The 16003-nt window shown below is 45.1% G+C and overlaps 1 protein-coding gene across 1 annotated transcript in view; it reads left to right on the forward strand.

The window, feature by feature from the left end:
* Positions 1-16003, forward strand: part of LOC144754563 (aflatoxin B1 aldehyde reductase member 2-like) — a 302692-nt gene that overhangs the window by 61877 nt on the left and 224812 nt on the right. Inside the window, exon 3 of the mRNA XM_078642496.1 lies at positions 13283-13470. Coding sequence (XP_078498622.1) covers positions 13283-13470 — 188 coding nt within the window. The remainder of the gene's footprint in view (positions 1-13282; positions 13471-16003) is intronic.

A 16003-nucleotide genomic window follows, 5' to 3' on the forward strand; every position in this document is an offset into this window, starting at 1 on the left:
GTAATAGTTTTCCTTTCTGGCTGGTCACAAATTCGGCTCCTTCGGTCATTTTGTACTTTGTATATCTATAAAATGTATATATAATAGTTAATGTCAAATTAAATGTGATAAATAATCTATGTTAGTGATAAGTAGGAATGTTTATACTTACGTGTTTTTGAATTTACAGCAAAATTAGGAGCTGCTTGCTTCTTTAGTTGGGGATAATTGTTTGTGATGTTGTAGATGTTATGAAAAACATGAAAGTAGTATATTATTAATTAATGTTTCGGTACATTTGCAATGTTAGAGCTCATTTCTACTACAAAAGTGTATCTTCATGATTCACATTGTGAAGATACTTACATATTTTTTTAGGTTGGTCTTTGCCAGTATAGTTGTTTCTTCAGCTTCTGGAGAGTAGTTTGTAGTGTTATCTTAAATAAAAAAGGAACATATGTATTAGAATAATCACCATGTTGGTATGTTTTTTAATAGATTATCTGGTAATTATGTTCTTTAATATACTTACTTTGTGATTATTATCTGTATTATTCAGAATGTGGAGTTCTGTATTATGTCTGTATATCTATTCGTTGTGTTTGCTCTGTAAATAAACAATATATAATAGAACATAATTAGAACAGTTCTAAATGTTTGTATTGTTTTTCCACATTTATTTCAGTTGCATAATACTTACGTAGTAAAATGTATTGGAGAAATAGTACTGATGTCCTTAGTTCATTAGTAGTGCAGTTTTCAGTATTAGAATCTACAGAAAAAAAGAAATATGTGGGGCAAAAGTCATTATTTCTGTGTGTTTAGATTTATGTGCACATAATGAATCAATGTGAAATTACTTACATAGTTATTAGAATCTGTATTCCTAGGGTTTGTTCACAGTTATTTTGAGTAGAATATTCAGTACTCGTTGTATCTAAAAAAAATAGTTTCATATAATTATTTAGCATGTTAAGTAGTATGAATAGGAAAGGGGCACTGGGTATTTAGCAGGTAAGTAAGTAGTATTAGCAAATAATGCACTTTCTATTTTATTTACTTACTTAGAAGATGTGATAGTAGGTTGATAGTCTGGTTCTTCTAGTTGTTGTGCAGCAATTCGGATAGAGATGAATCTCCTTCAGTGACTTTTGGCAAGTAGTTTGTGCTTAGATTTTAATTGTTTATACAGGGGAGTGTCAGTAGTAATTACTTTGCTATTGGTTCATTTAAAAAATTAGGTTTGTGATTGGTTAGTTAGTATATTTGAATTTCAGTTGTGATTACTTTGTAATAGAAGTGAAAAACAAAAACAAATTATAAAATTATACAAAGTAGTATAGAATATTTTTATATGTGTAGGTGATATAATTATACCAATAGGATGTTTTTGACAAATTAATAGTGTGTCTATAGTATTAATTTAAGTATTGTGTGTTTATTTAGATGTGAAAACATATAAAACGTTAATTAATTATGCAAACAGATGCATATAAAAAGTCGATATAGCTGATAATCCGATATTGAAGTGCACAATATTTTTGATGTCGATATTATAGTTAATGTCATTATTTTTTGTAGATAGCGATATTTTTGTTTTCCGATGTTAATGTAGTCGATATAAAAGTAAACGATGTTTTTGTATATCGATATTAAAAAATCGATATTTGTGTATATATCTAGTTAAGTATAGGAACCCGATATTTTTGATTTCGATATTTTTGCTCCGATATTTTTGTACGTCGATATTGTGAATCTCGATATTTTGTCAGACATTCGCACCCCTTAACCTTTCGCGGTCAGACCCCTGTCCTGTATCAAGACTTGGCAGCACTCACTTTACAAACAAGCATTTGCAATGCAATAGGCCTCGCATTAGGAAAGTTTGAGCTATTGGTATTGTAAATGGCAAAGTTTTTATTTATGTTTTTTTTTTAAATAGCTAAATTAATAGCTTTGTCATTTACAATGCCAATAGTTATAACTTTCGCAAATGTGATACCTATAGCATTTGTAATGCAATATGTTTTGTATTTACAAACCGCGAGAGGACAAAAATACCGCAAATCAAACATTCTCGACGACAGAGAGCCCCTGAATTTGGTGTTGTCCTTGTAATTTTTCAACCCAGGTCATGCCAAAGTCAGTGGCAGAACCTTATCCGTGCGCTCAGGCTACCTGAACCGAACCCTAGTTTGAGGAATGCCGTCTTAAAGCTGAAAGCTTATTAAGTGCTATGGTAACCAAACAGCTTTTAACATCTAGTCATAAATTGCAAAAAACACCACCGGAGATGAATAATAGTGAAGGAGCAGCCGAGAGAGTGAAAGTATGGAGACATGCGTGACAGGGTTTAATGGTAAAGATGGGGAAGAGTGGGAGTGCAGACGTGGTGAGAGTGGAAGCGGCAGTTCCTGGCACAGAGCAATTTACTTTGGTTATTCATCGAGTCAGATGAGCGGAACATCTGTGCATTAGTGAAACAAATGACTAGAACAGGGTTTAAGAAGCACAGAGTATATTAGAGGGCGCTCTGCCTAAAGGGTATGCAAAAAGTTTAGAGGTGAAAATCTTGAGTGTGGTGCAACTGGCGAGTGGAAAACCCCTTAACCACTCTATTTTTTGTATGTCAGGGCAAGCGGACATGCAACAGTGTAAATCTAAGAAATGCCTATGTACACACCAGGAGTAAGACAAACTTGTCTTACTCCTGGTGTGTGCATAGGCATTTCTTAGATCTGTGCATTAGGGAACATTAATTGCCCTTGTCCAGCAGCATTGTGCACTCGGCCAACCATGGTGCATTGTCCTACACACGTCAGGAGGTTTGACAACGCTGGTGTAGGGGCTTTTAAAGCAGAGAAGACGACCACTCCTTTCATAGCACCGTCCTCAGTCACCTATCATTGATGCCACTGTAACCAGCAATCCAGAAATAGCATTGCGCGCACGACAGTGCGACACTGTGCACTTTAAGTCCCCACACAACACAAGTGCACGCGATCAGACCCTTCACACCACCGGGCATACAGCGCACCCTCTCTCCCCCCACCAAGCGCCATAATCAATGTCAGCCACGGACACCCTGTCACCTTAGAAACAACAGTGTACACATACTATCACCGAACAGACCCGTGCACACTCGCGGCACTGCACACGTTCAGCGCTGATGCAGCAGTGTGCAGTGACACCTCCCTCGCTGCACTGTGCACCTGGCCAGTGAGTTTGCAGCGCCGCCTTGCACAGCCCGTGCGCATTTGCACTGGCGCCCTGTACAGGACTGTGCACACTGCCAACCCCGAAAGTGTCAACCCTGGCACAGAACTTTCAAACTCTACCCGCTCTACAGAACCCACCGAGCTACCTTCCGGGGCCGTGGCCGCCCAGCCTGCAGGAGGGTGCACAGAAGGTGCCTTTATGCCCAATCTGCACTTTTTCCGCCGTAGCGCTCAAGCCTGAGGACACTCACTCACCCAGCCAGCACCAGCCTGAAGTTTGCCATCCCGGTCTCGGCTCCGCGGGTCCTACAGTTGGAGATGCCCAGGGGAGGCCCTAGCCCGTGCCCAGGTACCCGAGGGGTGTGGCGCAGTATCCTGCAGTGCCAGCACCTTCCCCCGTGCGCGCCTCACTCACTCAGCTCCAACCCTCACAAGTCCCGGCCGGTACACTTGGGCTCTCCGAGAGTGCGGCCGGCTTTAAGAGGTGGAGCCGCAGCTCTCACTGGATGCTGCGGGTCTGGGGGAAAGTGAAGGACTAGTGCACTGAGCTGTGTTAACCCGTTCCAGAGGGTGCGGAGAGGCCTGGACCACAGGGAAGGGGAGGGGGCACTGGGGCAGGATGGGTCTGGCGAGAGAGACCCTGGATCAGAGTGGAGAGAAGCCACGGGCGAAGGAAGAGAGGCCACGATCGGTCGGGGCAGCGTCACAGCACCCGATGGGAAGCAAAATGGGAAGCAGGCAGCCCGAGGTGAGGCTGCCGTAGCCAGTGCAAAGAAGATGACCTGTCTAATTAAGAGTCAACACACAGGCTGCTTAAGCGCGTGCTGAAGTCGCGCCGCCGGCCTGCGACCAGGAAGTCAGGCAGGCCGGGCGGGACAACAGGAAACAGGAAGTAGGAAGGCGGGAGCCTACCCCGCCTCCCACAGAAGAGCCGCGATTGTTTGGAGCACCGGAGCAGGCAGGAGCCTACCCTGCGCCCCGGTGCCGAAGAAGGAAGGAAGAGTCCTGCTGCCGGTGAGAGCGTGCGTGCGTGTGTGTATGTGTCTTGGAGTCTGTGTATATGCGTGTGTGTGTGTGACTGTCTGGGTGCCTGCGTGTCTGTGTAAGTGCGTGTGCGCCTTGTGTGTGTCTGTGTGCATGCATGCGCGCGCGAGAGGCTGACTGCAGTGAAAGTGGGACAGGGGATGTGCACGGTGCCGGCCTGGGCGCGCGCGCGTGCGGGGGGTGAGGGGGGGCTGTGTATGTGTGCGTGCGTGTGTGTGTATGTGTCTTGGAGTGCGTGTGTGTGACTGTGGGGGAGGGGGTGTGTGTGTGAGCGAGTGTTTGTCTGTATGCGCGCGCATGTGTACGGCGCGGGACGCGACGTGCGCGTTCGCGCACACAAATCCAGGCAAAAGCTTGTCCGTCCTTCCCCCGTAACAGATAACTATACCACTCCAGCTGGACACATGCATCCTTGCGGATGCATTGCCAGCGAGAACCAAAAAGGAGAACCTTCAAACCCATCACAGCGCACCTCCGACAACGCAACATTTCCTATCGCTGGGGTCATTCGTTTCATCTGGTTTTCCGCATGGATGGCAAACATTTCCAGCTGCGCTCCCTCTGAGAGGCCTGCCGCCTGCTCGGAGTGGACCCCCTGCAGAAGAGAGTGGAGACGACGGCCCTACTCTTGGCGCGGAAGATACAAAACCACAATGGAGGCAGCAGGGCCGGCGGCGCCAAACTAAATGACCAAACCCCGCTGAAATCTCACAATGACAGAAAGCAGCCCTCGAGACTCTGCCCTCGGAATAAGCAAAGACACAGTCAGGCTGATACCCACATGACCTATTGGTCTTCCTGATGGGTCCCTCTTCGTAGTGGGCTGCTGGCGGGGGGGTGGAGGGAAACCCTTGGCCACAATATGAACCCCATGGTAATTCTCATTTGATCATCTGAGGATGATGGACTTCGACACAACTTTTCTTATTTTCTTTCCTTATTTCTGCTCCTTGCAGAAGGACTTCAAATAGATATTTGTTCGGGGTGATTGTTTTTAGGGGTTTTGGGGTTCCTTGTCCACCCTTTTTAACTTGTAGCACAGATTCACATAAAGAGAGCTTTTCGGTACCACACCCGCCCAATATCTGCACGGCAATAGATTCCGGACTCCGCGCATTGCCCGCCCATCCTCACTTGGCTAAATTACTCCCACCACACTTAGAATACTCACCCTGAATGTGCGGGGACTTAACAATCCTGTTAAACGTAAAGCAGTCCTGTCCTGTCTAGAAAATACTAATGCGGACATATGCCTACTCTAAGAAACGCATTTATCGAAAGATTGCTACCACCTCAAGTCCCATAGGTTCCCGACCCAGCTGTTTTCCTCAGGTCTCACCAAATCGGCTGATGTAGCCATATTAGTCGCCCAGCGGTTCCAGGGGGGGATCCTCTATAAGGAAGCCGAAATCAAAGGACGGCTCCTAACCTATTGTTTTGCTCTGGGGGCTTTAAAATTTAACATAGGCTCCGTATAGACCCCTAACGAAGGACAGGAAAAGTTTCTGCACACACTGCTCACCGAAGCGATGGCCACAACAGAATGCAGGATCCTTTTGGGGGGCAGCTTGAACGTAGTCTTTGATAACAATGCAGACAGATCATGTCCATGCACTAACCAAACAGGCTCATTATTCTTGCATCAAGTTTGACCCGACTGCACAAATTAGGCCTCAACGACCTGTGGCGCTGCTTCCACCCCCATAGCCGTGAATATTCTTACTATTCTAATGCGCACAAAACATATGCTATACTAGATTATCTGCTGGCATCTACACCTCTGCACGCGATAGCAACAGACGTAGAGATAGGAGTAGCCTCTTTATCCGACCATGCACCGGTCATCGCAACCTTTACTCTCCCCCCATGCAGCGACCCTCTCGATTTTGGCGCCTCCGAGACACCCTCCTACATTGCGCTGCAGTAGTAGACCATAAAAGACTACCTCTCCCATAACGCTAATAACGACACCTCCCTCTCCACTCAGTGGGCTGCATTTAAAGCGGTTATACGCGGGGAACTCGTGGCCATCTCAGCAGCTGACAATGTAGAGCGCAGACGTAAGAGAGATTATCTCACTCAGAAAACGAAAGAACTAGAACAAATGCACCAGCGGACAGGGGCACCTTGGGGCTGGCGCCAACTTAAAGCTGTGCAACAACAACTTACAGCGCTGGATCAGCATAGAGCGGAGTTTGCAGCCCTCCGACTGCGACATGCATACTACACGCGAGGAGACAGATGTGGTCGCCTCCTTGCCCATAAACTGCGAGAGACCCATCAGAAGCAGGGGGTCCGGGAGATTAAACGGGGAGATGGGCGGCGAGTCTCAGAGGATTCGAAGATCGCTGAGGCGTTCCGGGACTTTTACGCCTGCCTCTATGCCAGCTCTCCACTGTCTATCACGGCTGGAGCTGCCTTTATCGAATCCGACGTCTTGCCAACCCTGACGAAAGACCAGGCAGATCACCTGGACAGCGACATCAGAATAGAGGAGGTCATCGCAGCTATTTCATGTCTCAAACATCGCTTCTGTCATCATCCAGCGATCACCGGAATTAAATTCGGAGGCTATATCCACATGGTCAGCCTGTATGCTGACGACGTCCTGATCTCATTATCAAACCCACTCCTCGCACTCCCAGCATGCCTTGCAGAACTAGAAATCTTCGCACTTGCATCTGGGTTTAAAGTGAACATGGATAAATCGATTGCACTCGACCTCTCCCTTGCATCCTCTACCCGCACGCATTTCCAGGGCCTCCATCCCATTCAATGGGCAGTTGACAATTCCCTACCTGGGAATCCAATTAGCTCCCTCGATATGGGGCACGGTAGCCATCAATTACGCATGGTTGTGGCAGACAATCCGTAAGGAACTGACCCAATAAAAGCACTACTCACTCTCCTGGCACTCTAAAATAGTGGCAGTTAAAATGTCCATCCTCCCTCAGATCTTATACCTGTTCCAAACCTTACCTCTTCAACCCCCACAGGGGTGGATAAAACAGACTCAATCCAAACATGCACAATTTATATGGAACGGTTGCAAACCATGAATGAAGCAGGCATCGACGATGCTTCTGCCGGAAAAGAGGGGTCTCGGTATTCCTGATTTCCACCTTTATTTCCAAGCGACTCAACTGTGCCATTTGGTTGAGGGGAGCCAGCTAGAGTCGGAGAAGCACTAATTATTTCAGGACCAAGCAGTGGCCGCCAGACCGCTACAGGGAATCCCCTTCCTCCGGAGAGTACACAGACCACCCAACCCATATTCGTCCCATATTACCCGGGTCACTCTCGAAACGTGGGACCATACCAACATCAAACACAATCTCATCACCTTTCCCTCGCCACTTACACCATTGCTTGAGAACCCTGACTTTCAACCGGGCATGGACACGGCAGTATTCACTCGGTGGAGATCCTCTGAATGTCGCTCTCTAGGCCACCTCTTCGATGTAGACAGGATTATACCTTTCCAACAGCTCAAATTGGATTACGGGTCTCCCTGAAACCGAAAGGCTCTAGTACTGTCAGATTCAACACTGGGCCCTCCACACCCAGGTGAAACCATTTGCCAGTAGACACCTCTCCACTTATGAGAAGTAGCTTGTCACCCGCACCTCCGACAAGAAACTTATTTCAGACTTATATAAAATGCTACGAGCCGGAAATGCGCACCTGTACAATGCTTGCCGCGCGAGATTGGAAAGGGAACTGGGTAGAACACTCAGCCACAAAGAATGGGAGGGGGTATATCATAGAGCCCGCCACTCTGCGTATCATATGGGGCTGACCGAAACCCTTACCAAATTAGTCACCTATTGGTATTATACTCCAGAATGGATCCACTCAATAGATCCCACTCAGGTAGCGGACTGCTGGCGGGTTGCGGGAAAGTGGGCACCTTAGTACACCTGTTGTGGGACTATTCCCATATCCAGACATACTGGACTCAGGTACTGGACGAGGTAGACAAACATTTAGACACACAAATACTGTGCTTTCTGGCTTATGTCCTTCTGGGCCTCTCAAACCCCTTTACTTACCCGCTCAAATCCCGCCGAGGCCGACTGATAGCGATAGCGCTGGGTTCTGCAGTACAAAACATACTAACACACTGGTGCCCCTCTCAACTCCCTACTTTCACAGATTGGCTATACCGTCTGTGGCATGTCCTGGGAATGAAGAACCTGACTTTGACAATTGCGGGGAAGGGATCCACGTTTAATGAGCTCTGGAAACCCTTTTTGTCCCTTCTTTCCTCTGAGTTCAGTGAAATCACCTGTCCAAGGTATCTCCGCCTCCTACGGCTCTCTAATCCACAAGCGATCGGAAAGTAATACCCATGTTCCAGTTACCTAGCTGTGACCTGTGTTAAACGTGTACTATGGCTGCGATACAGCTTTTGCAACACCGAACGTACTGTCTGTTGATAAAACTCAATGAAAAGATTTAAACCATAAAACAGGCACTTCTTCCGCACTAAGAGTAGCTTCATCCGCACTGAGAATAGCTTCATCATCTGATGATTCCTTGTGGACAGAAAACTCCCTGTCTGAATCTTCCACTCCCTCCACTGGCTCAGATGCAGAGTCAGTCTCTGAACCATGGTCAGAGGAAGACTCAAAAATCATACCAAAAACCTGATGAGCAGTAATCCGGTGACTAGCCATTGTCCTTACTAAGAAAGGAGACTGTACAAACAAGTCAACAACAACCATCACTGTGCAAAATAAGTAAGTAAAAAAAGTGTGCCTTTATCACAAAGATCTATATACTCAAAAACTATACGATTCACTTGCAAGAGACAGTTACACTCACCACCACCTTCTCTGCAGAGACACCACAAAAGACCAACGATATCCCACTAGAAAGAAAAAAACAAAAACAATTACTCACAAGACAACAAAATACACATAAAGCACAAATGCGAAAAGATTTAGAACAGAAAAAGCAGAAAAAACAGAAGCCAAACATACTGCTATTATTACACCATTTGCAAAAAACACATTCATGCAGGGAAATGAAACTCATGTACATTGTACAAAAAAAGTCTCTTACCAAACACTTGCAACTACACAAACAGCAGAACCACCAGTAACGAAATCGCTACCTGGAACAGTCTAAAGGGCAAAAGCATTGAACTAGAACAAAAAGGGATAAAAAAAGCATTACAATTGCATTTCACAAGAAATAAAACAATTAATATTATAACACGCTATCTGGCAGATGCATCAAAGTTATGTTTTGCGAGTCCTTAATAGCGAATTTTAAGGAATCGCTATTAAAGACTAGCAAAAGGGGATGCATGTAGGAATCGCAATGTTAATAGCGATTCCTACAGATTCCTTATTAGCGATTTGGTAATAGCTAATTGCTATTAAGGAATGGCTTTCCCATTCATTCCTATGGGCCTAAAGGCCCATAGGAATGAATGGGAAAGCCATTCCTTATTAGCGATTAGCTATTACCGAATCGCTAATGTTCAGCTATTTCAAGGGTGCCAGGGTGTCCAAAGGACACCCTGTTGCACCCCTGAAATGGACCTGTGCACAAATGTTACACACACACATGCCCTAAGGGCATGTGTGTGCGCAACATGTAACTTTGAAAAATGCACAAAAGTGCATTTTTCAAAGTTTTAGCAAATTACCACGAAGTTCCACTTCATGGTAATTTGCTCCCCCTATTAGCAAATTCACTATTTTTTTGGGTTTCATGCATTGCATTTAAGGAATCGCTATTTAGAGATTCCTTAAATTGCGATTTCTGCATTTGGGATGATGCATCCCAAATGCAAAAATACCGGGAGCAAACGGCCAGATTCTGAGAATCTGGCCGTTTGCTCCCGGTATTTTCTTTGATGCATCTGCCTGTATGTCACTACCCAAATGGTCAATCTGCCAGATGGGCCTTCAAATAGGGCTGAGAAAAATGGGGGGGGGGGTGATCTTGCCCAAGGGTTGACTGCCAGGCCGATCTGTCCCCCAGATCAGCAGACAGAAATGTGCCCCCTTGCAAAAGAAATAAATCCCTGTTGCCTAGTAGGGTGGTAGGGGTGCAGAAAAAACATTCACAATGCATCAGCCCCCTAGAAGCGACCCTTGCTCAAGGGGTCGCTTCCATTTTACTTGAAATAAACTCCCTGGTGTCTAGTGGGGTTTCCTGCCCCCCCTCCACCCTGGGGGCAGAAAGGCCAAAAAAAGGGCTGATCTGCTGTGGAAGTGGATTATTAATAATCCACCGGTACATGGTCACCACTTTGTCCATGGGTTCTTAACAAGTAAGGAGGTATCAACAGTGGAGCGAAGTACAAACCATAGGTCATTTATTAAGCATTCATGAATGGGACTAAGTCCGACTAGCACCATAGAGATACTCAAGGAGTACTCTATGGTGCTAGTACTCACTGAACGATGGTTACATGGGTTTTTATAGCAAGAGATCACAAACAAGGGACACCCAGAGGTAAATAGAGCTTTTGGGAAAAACACACAAATGAGGTAAGGCAAGAAACGACAACCTCAGTGTCTTGTGCAATTGCTACGTCCTAAGACTGAATAACAAGATTTGCTATCTGAGTAGATGTTACTTGAGGATTAACCGTTACCTGAAAACCCTCAAGCAGATTTCCAGCTGTTCTTTTGTGCTGACTTTGCATGTTTACTTCAATAACAAAAAATTATGCTATGGGACCAATATGTATAAATACTTATTACAAATAGGTCTATCAATTACCCATCTGACCTTACATAATTTTTCAGAAATAAATCAACTCAGTTATATATTTCATTTACATCCTGAACCCTAAAGAAACCAATCCAAAGATAATATATATTCTTTGTATAATGTGTTTTATTCACTCATATCTTTTTTTGTATATTTATTCTTTTACTTTCCACATTTCTTTTTCAAACAAAAATACAATTCTTTTGGGTTCTTTAAATCTAAAAAAGCAATATATACAAAGTTATCACACAATATATATAAATCTCAAAACGAAAGTAGAAATTGGAAAAGTGAAAAATTGACTACATTATTTACATAATGTTTCAAAAATAGCCCCTATTCTTTAAATGGATACTCTATACCTTGTTATCTAAAGAGTATTCCGTAATCTTACTGGTACACCCTACTTTCGCAGTTTCCTTAAAATAGATTATTTTGTCCCTCCTGTTTTAAACTGCTCCTTTTTTAATTGTCACCAAATTTAAATTCATTGGGTGTCCGTTTCCAAGGTTGTCTTTGCATGTCCGTTTCCAAGGTTGACTTTGCATGTTTAAGCAGCCTACAATGTCCCAATCTAGATTTTTTACCACTGTTTATGCAGGTACGGTGTCAAGGATAGAGCCTGGCTGAAAGCAGGGCAAGGGTGGCGTGAAAAAAATGGATGAGGCAGCGCTTAATTAAAAAATAAGAGAATTCCGATTTTACATTTCAACACTGTCCCCAGGGGAGCAGAATAAACATACAAAAAACATCTGCCCCTTGAAGCGACCATTGCCCAAGGGGTTGCTTCCATTTTTATTTTAAAAAACGTCCCTGGTGTCTAGTGGGTTTTTAAGGCCAAAAAAACAGGCTGATCTGCCTCCGGGGGAGGGGAGGGGGGGCAGAATACACATATAAAAAATATTTGCCCCCTGGAAGCAATGCTTCCCCAAGGGGTCGTGTCCATTGTAAATTTCTTTAACTCCCGGGGCCTTATTTATGAGGCCGTGCGACACTTTTACGCCGCCAGTTTGTCACTTTTTGTGACGCACCAGCGGCGCAAAAAATTTGCCTTGTTGCACCATATTTACACAGTGACGGATCTAGGTAGATGCGTCACTTTGTAAACCCCTGCGCCACATTATACCTGCGCCAGGTATAATGTATGCAGGGGGGCGTTCTGACGCAAGAAAGGGTCATAGAAGTGACGCAGTGAAATCTATAAGATTTCACTGCGCCACTTCTAGGACGCAAATGCGTCAATATCTTATGCCTGCCTCACAGCAGGTGTAAGACTGACGCTGGCCTTTTCACATGGGGCTTGCCCCATGTGAAAGGACACGTTGCAGGAGTTGCGTCACTTTTGTGACACACTCCAGCAATGCGTCAATTTTGCGCCGTACAGATACGTAAGAAATACTGACGTATCTCTAACTCCTTGCGACATGATGCATCATACTGTAAATATGACGCATCAATCATGTCACAATGAGGGCGCACTGAGAAGTGACGAATCGCTGCTTTCACGCAGAGATGCGTCACTTCTCATAAATGAGGCCCCCTGGCTCTAGTGGGCTTTTCTGCCCCTGAGGGCAGAAAGGCAAAAAAAAACAGCTGATCTGCTCCCAGGGGGTGGGGGGCGCAGAAAAGTCTAAAAAGTAATGTGCCGCTTGAGAAAGCGACCCTTGCCCAAGGGGCTGATTCCTTTAAATAAAAAATAAATCCCTGGTGCCTAGTGGGGGCATTGCTGCTGCACGAATACGATGCAGTGCGCGATTGTGCAGCAGGAATGCTCTACATTGAGACATCAGGGGAGAGGAAAAACTCTTTCCTCTCCCCCATGCCTCAATGCATCCCAATTCGCCCCCTCACTTACCTGTTTCCTGCTGGACGCCTGGAAACAAATGGCTTCCAGTGCGTCCAGCTGCTCCTGATGATGTCGGCGCACGCTTACGTCATGGGATTACCTGGGGGGGGGGTGGCACGGGAACTCTTCTGCTGTCATCCCCCTTTGTGGGGATGAGATGGGCTGCCCATGGGGGGGAGGGCCAGCGCTTACCACATGAGTGGGTGCCATGACAGAGCAGTTCCATCATGAGCACATGCCCACCGTGGCTCATGACGGAACCGCTCCGTCATGAGCACCGAAGGGATTAACATGAAGCCTCCTGCAGGGTGCATTCGCACAATTGTTTTTGCTACCCATATCTTGAGTAAAGTTCTTGATTTTTGGGACCGGCTCTCCCGCTTGTATTATACCCACAGTTGGATTTTGCCAATGACAATACAATGCAAATAATCCCTATTATTTCTTGATCCTTTTTTAGTGAAAATAGCAACCAAGGTGACTCCATTGGAGGGAAGGACGTTGAAGCCAGAGAGTGTGCGCTCACAGTTCGAGACATCTCTGAAGCGCCTGCAGACCTCCAGCGTGGATCTCCTCTATTTGCACATGCCTGACCATGAAACCCCTATCGAGGATTCCCTGCGTGCCTGTCAAGAGCTGTACGAGGAGGTGAGGGCACAATACAGAACATGAATAGCAATAGGTGCAAATAGTTGACAATGAACAGTTCCTGATATGCATTGGGGGACAGGGATGATTTTTTTATTTCAGTGTTACTTCCTAGTTAAGGTGAGGTACAATGCAGATTTTAGTCAAATCAGCGAAAAGTGACTGGTAAAAGGGGTGCTTCAATTACACTCTGTCAAGGGGTGGGAGGCACACAGCATGCTATGGCTTGTCCTTGTCAGGCATTAAAGGGGAACCCTATTTTCTGATTGAACCGTTTAGTTCCTGAGAAGCACATGTTCTGAATTTCTGTGCCAGATTGCCTGGCTAAAGCAGGACACTTTCCTCAGACGTTCCTGTGTTAATTAGGATAGTGTATATATAAACAATGACAAACTAATATATCTGCCTAGGACCAGGGTGAGCAACTAAGATTAATCTGACAACAGTTCCTTGGGATTCCTTCTGAATTTAAGGTACCCATCTCTTTCTCATGCAGATTTGGCTCAATTCATGACTGTTCAAGCATTATACATAAGCAGTTCAGTAAGCAAGAAATGCAGTAAATAAGTATTAGGTGAGGGGTATGGCTCCTATTCCGAATAGGTTTCAATTCTCAAAAGAGAGTACTACAAACCACGTTATTCATAGAGTAGGCGGTGCGGTGCTCTTATCTGGTGTAAGTATTACTGGAGATAAAATCACTGATACATATGAGGTTGCCTAGTTAGAAAAATTGCATCAGAATCCTCGAATATTCTAATGGCTCTCCTTAGTGAGTGGATCAGAATGTGTGGTTGACGTTTCGGCCCTATCTTTAATGTACAGATCTCATCAGAACTGAGCTATTCACATAGGGAGAGGCCTACCTAATATTTATCTACCTCATTTCTTTCTTATTAAAATGTTGCAACAGTCACGGATTGAACCGAATCGGCCTGTGTTAAATATTTCAGCAGTTAGCCAAAACAAAAATACACTCAAGAAATAAAGAAACACATTGTAATATGTCTTGTAGGAAGTCATTTGCTCTATACAATCCTGTCACCTAGTGTTGGGCACAAATGTTTGCAAGTTATTTTTCTTCTCAGAAGTTTTCGGTCTCAACTTATCTTCTGACTCTTCCCTGAAACAATGAACCAGGATAATGTCTCTATCTAATGTTTTTTTTAGGTCTCGGCTTGCGTGGCTGCGCACATGCGCAGCTCGCTCTGTGGGATTTAATGTTTTGGAGGACTTTCAGTAAAGGGCTTCAAGCTCCGGCCCTCTTTCCCATTGGCTGGCATCACCATTTATGCTAAACAGTGGCCAGCCATTGGAAAAGAGATTTTTATGTCGTGTACTTTTGGCTTTTTCAGACGGCCCACTTGGACTGGCTTGTCTGCTTTGCTCCTGTCGCAAAAGGTTTCTTATCTTTATGGGGCCATGTGTTTCAAATACATGGCCCCATAAAGACAAGAGATCCCAATGCTTGCAGTGGCGCGCGCGTTTTCCTTGAATTATCTTTGGCTCACAGTGTACTCCTGATGGTCTATTTAAACATCGCAGGGGGAATGCCTTTGGGCCTTTTTATCACAAAAGATTGCTGCCCAGTTCCTGGCTTGAGTTTGGAGGTGGTATTAACTAGCGCGTAGCATAACGCTGTAACTGGCTTCACATTCTGTAATGAATTGTGGTGTGGGCTACAGAGTGTCACTGTTAATGTACTGTAAATGTTGAACTGTGCCTTATTTGTGTAAGTGGAATTGGCGATTAAAAAAGCAGCAAAGATCGCCAAACTTGAGAGTGACAGGTTGCACTGTGCTGGGATGACATACTTTACGTATATTACCGGAGTGCAGGAGCCAGACAGAATGCAGCGGTGTTTTGTTTATCTGCTAGAACACAAGCGATTTATGCCGTGGGAGTTAGAAGCAGAATTGACCAGCAAACGGCAGGGTGTTATAATAATGAGTGTTTGAATGAATTGTGACATTGGGATACAGAGACCGCATCATTCACTGTTTGTCTGGCCTTATTTGAAATCCTTACGAAAACAATATTTAAGGACCATGAAAAATGCACAGACAGCTATGGGTGAATTATAATTAATTGTATCCCCATCTGTTCAGGCTGAATGCTATAAAGTGTTTAAATATTTGAATGCTTTTGTTATTTTTCATTATACTGCTAAGCTTTTTTCAACATGGAGTTTTCGCCACATTAAAACTCCTTTCTCTCTCCGGTATGTTTTGCTTTCCCATCGAAAAGTTGAGGCTCACACAATAACAGACAGCACTCCCTATATGCGCATCTTATTTTAATTGTTTACATACCGCTGGACACTGCTGATCTTTCGCGTTGCCGCGATATTATTTCACCGGACACTGCTGAACTAGTCACAGAGCTGTGCTGTGCCCTGGGACTGTGCATCTGCCCCGGCAGAGTGCAAAGCTGGAGCTGCCGGTCATAGCTCCACGGGGTGGGGGCTCGGTGGTGCATCCGGGCGTCCAGCACAGACCGTCCTCTGGGCCTCCCCTTCCAGCAGTGCAGTGTG

Source organism: Lissotriton helveticus, chromosome 5_1, assembly GCF_964261635.1.
Source record: "Lissotriton helveticus chromosome 5_1, aLisHel1.1, whole genome shotgun sequence".
NCBI classification, from domain to species: Eukaryota; Metazoa; Chordata; class Amphibia; order Caudata; family Salamandridae; genus Lissotriton; species Lissotriton helveticus.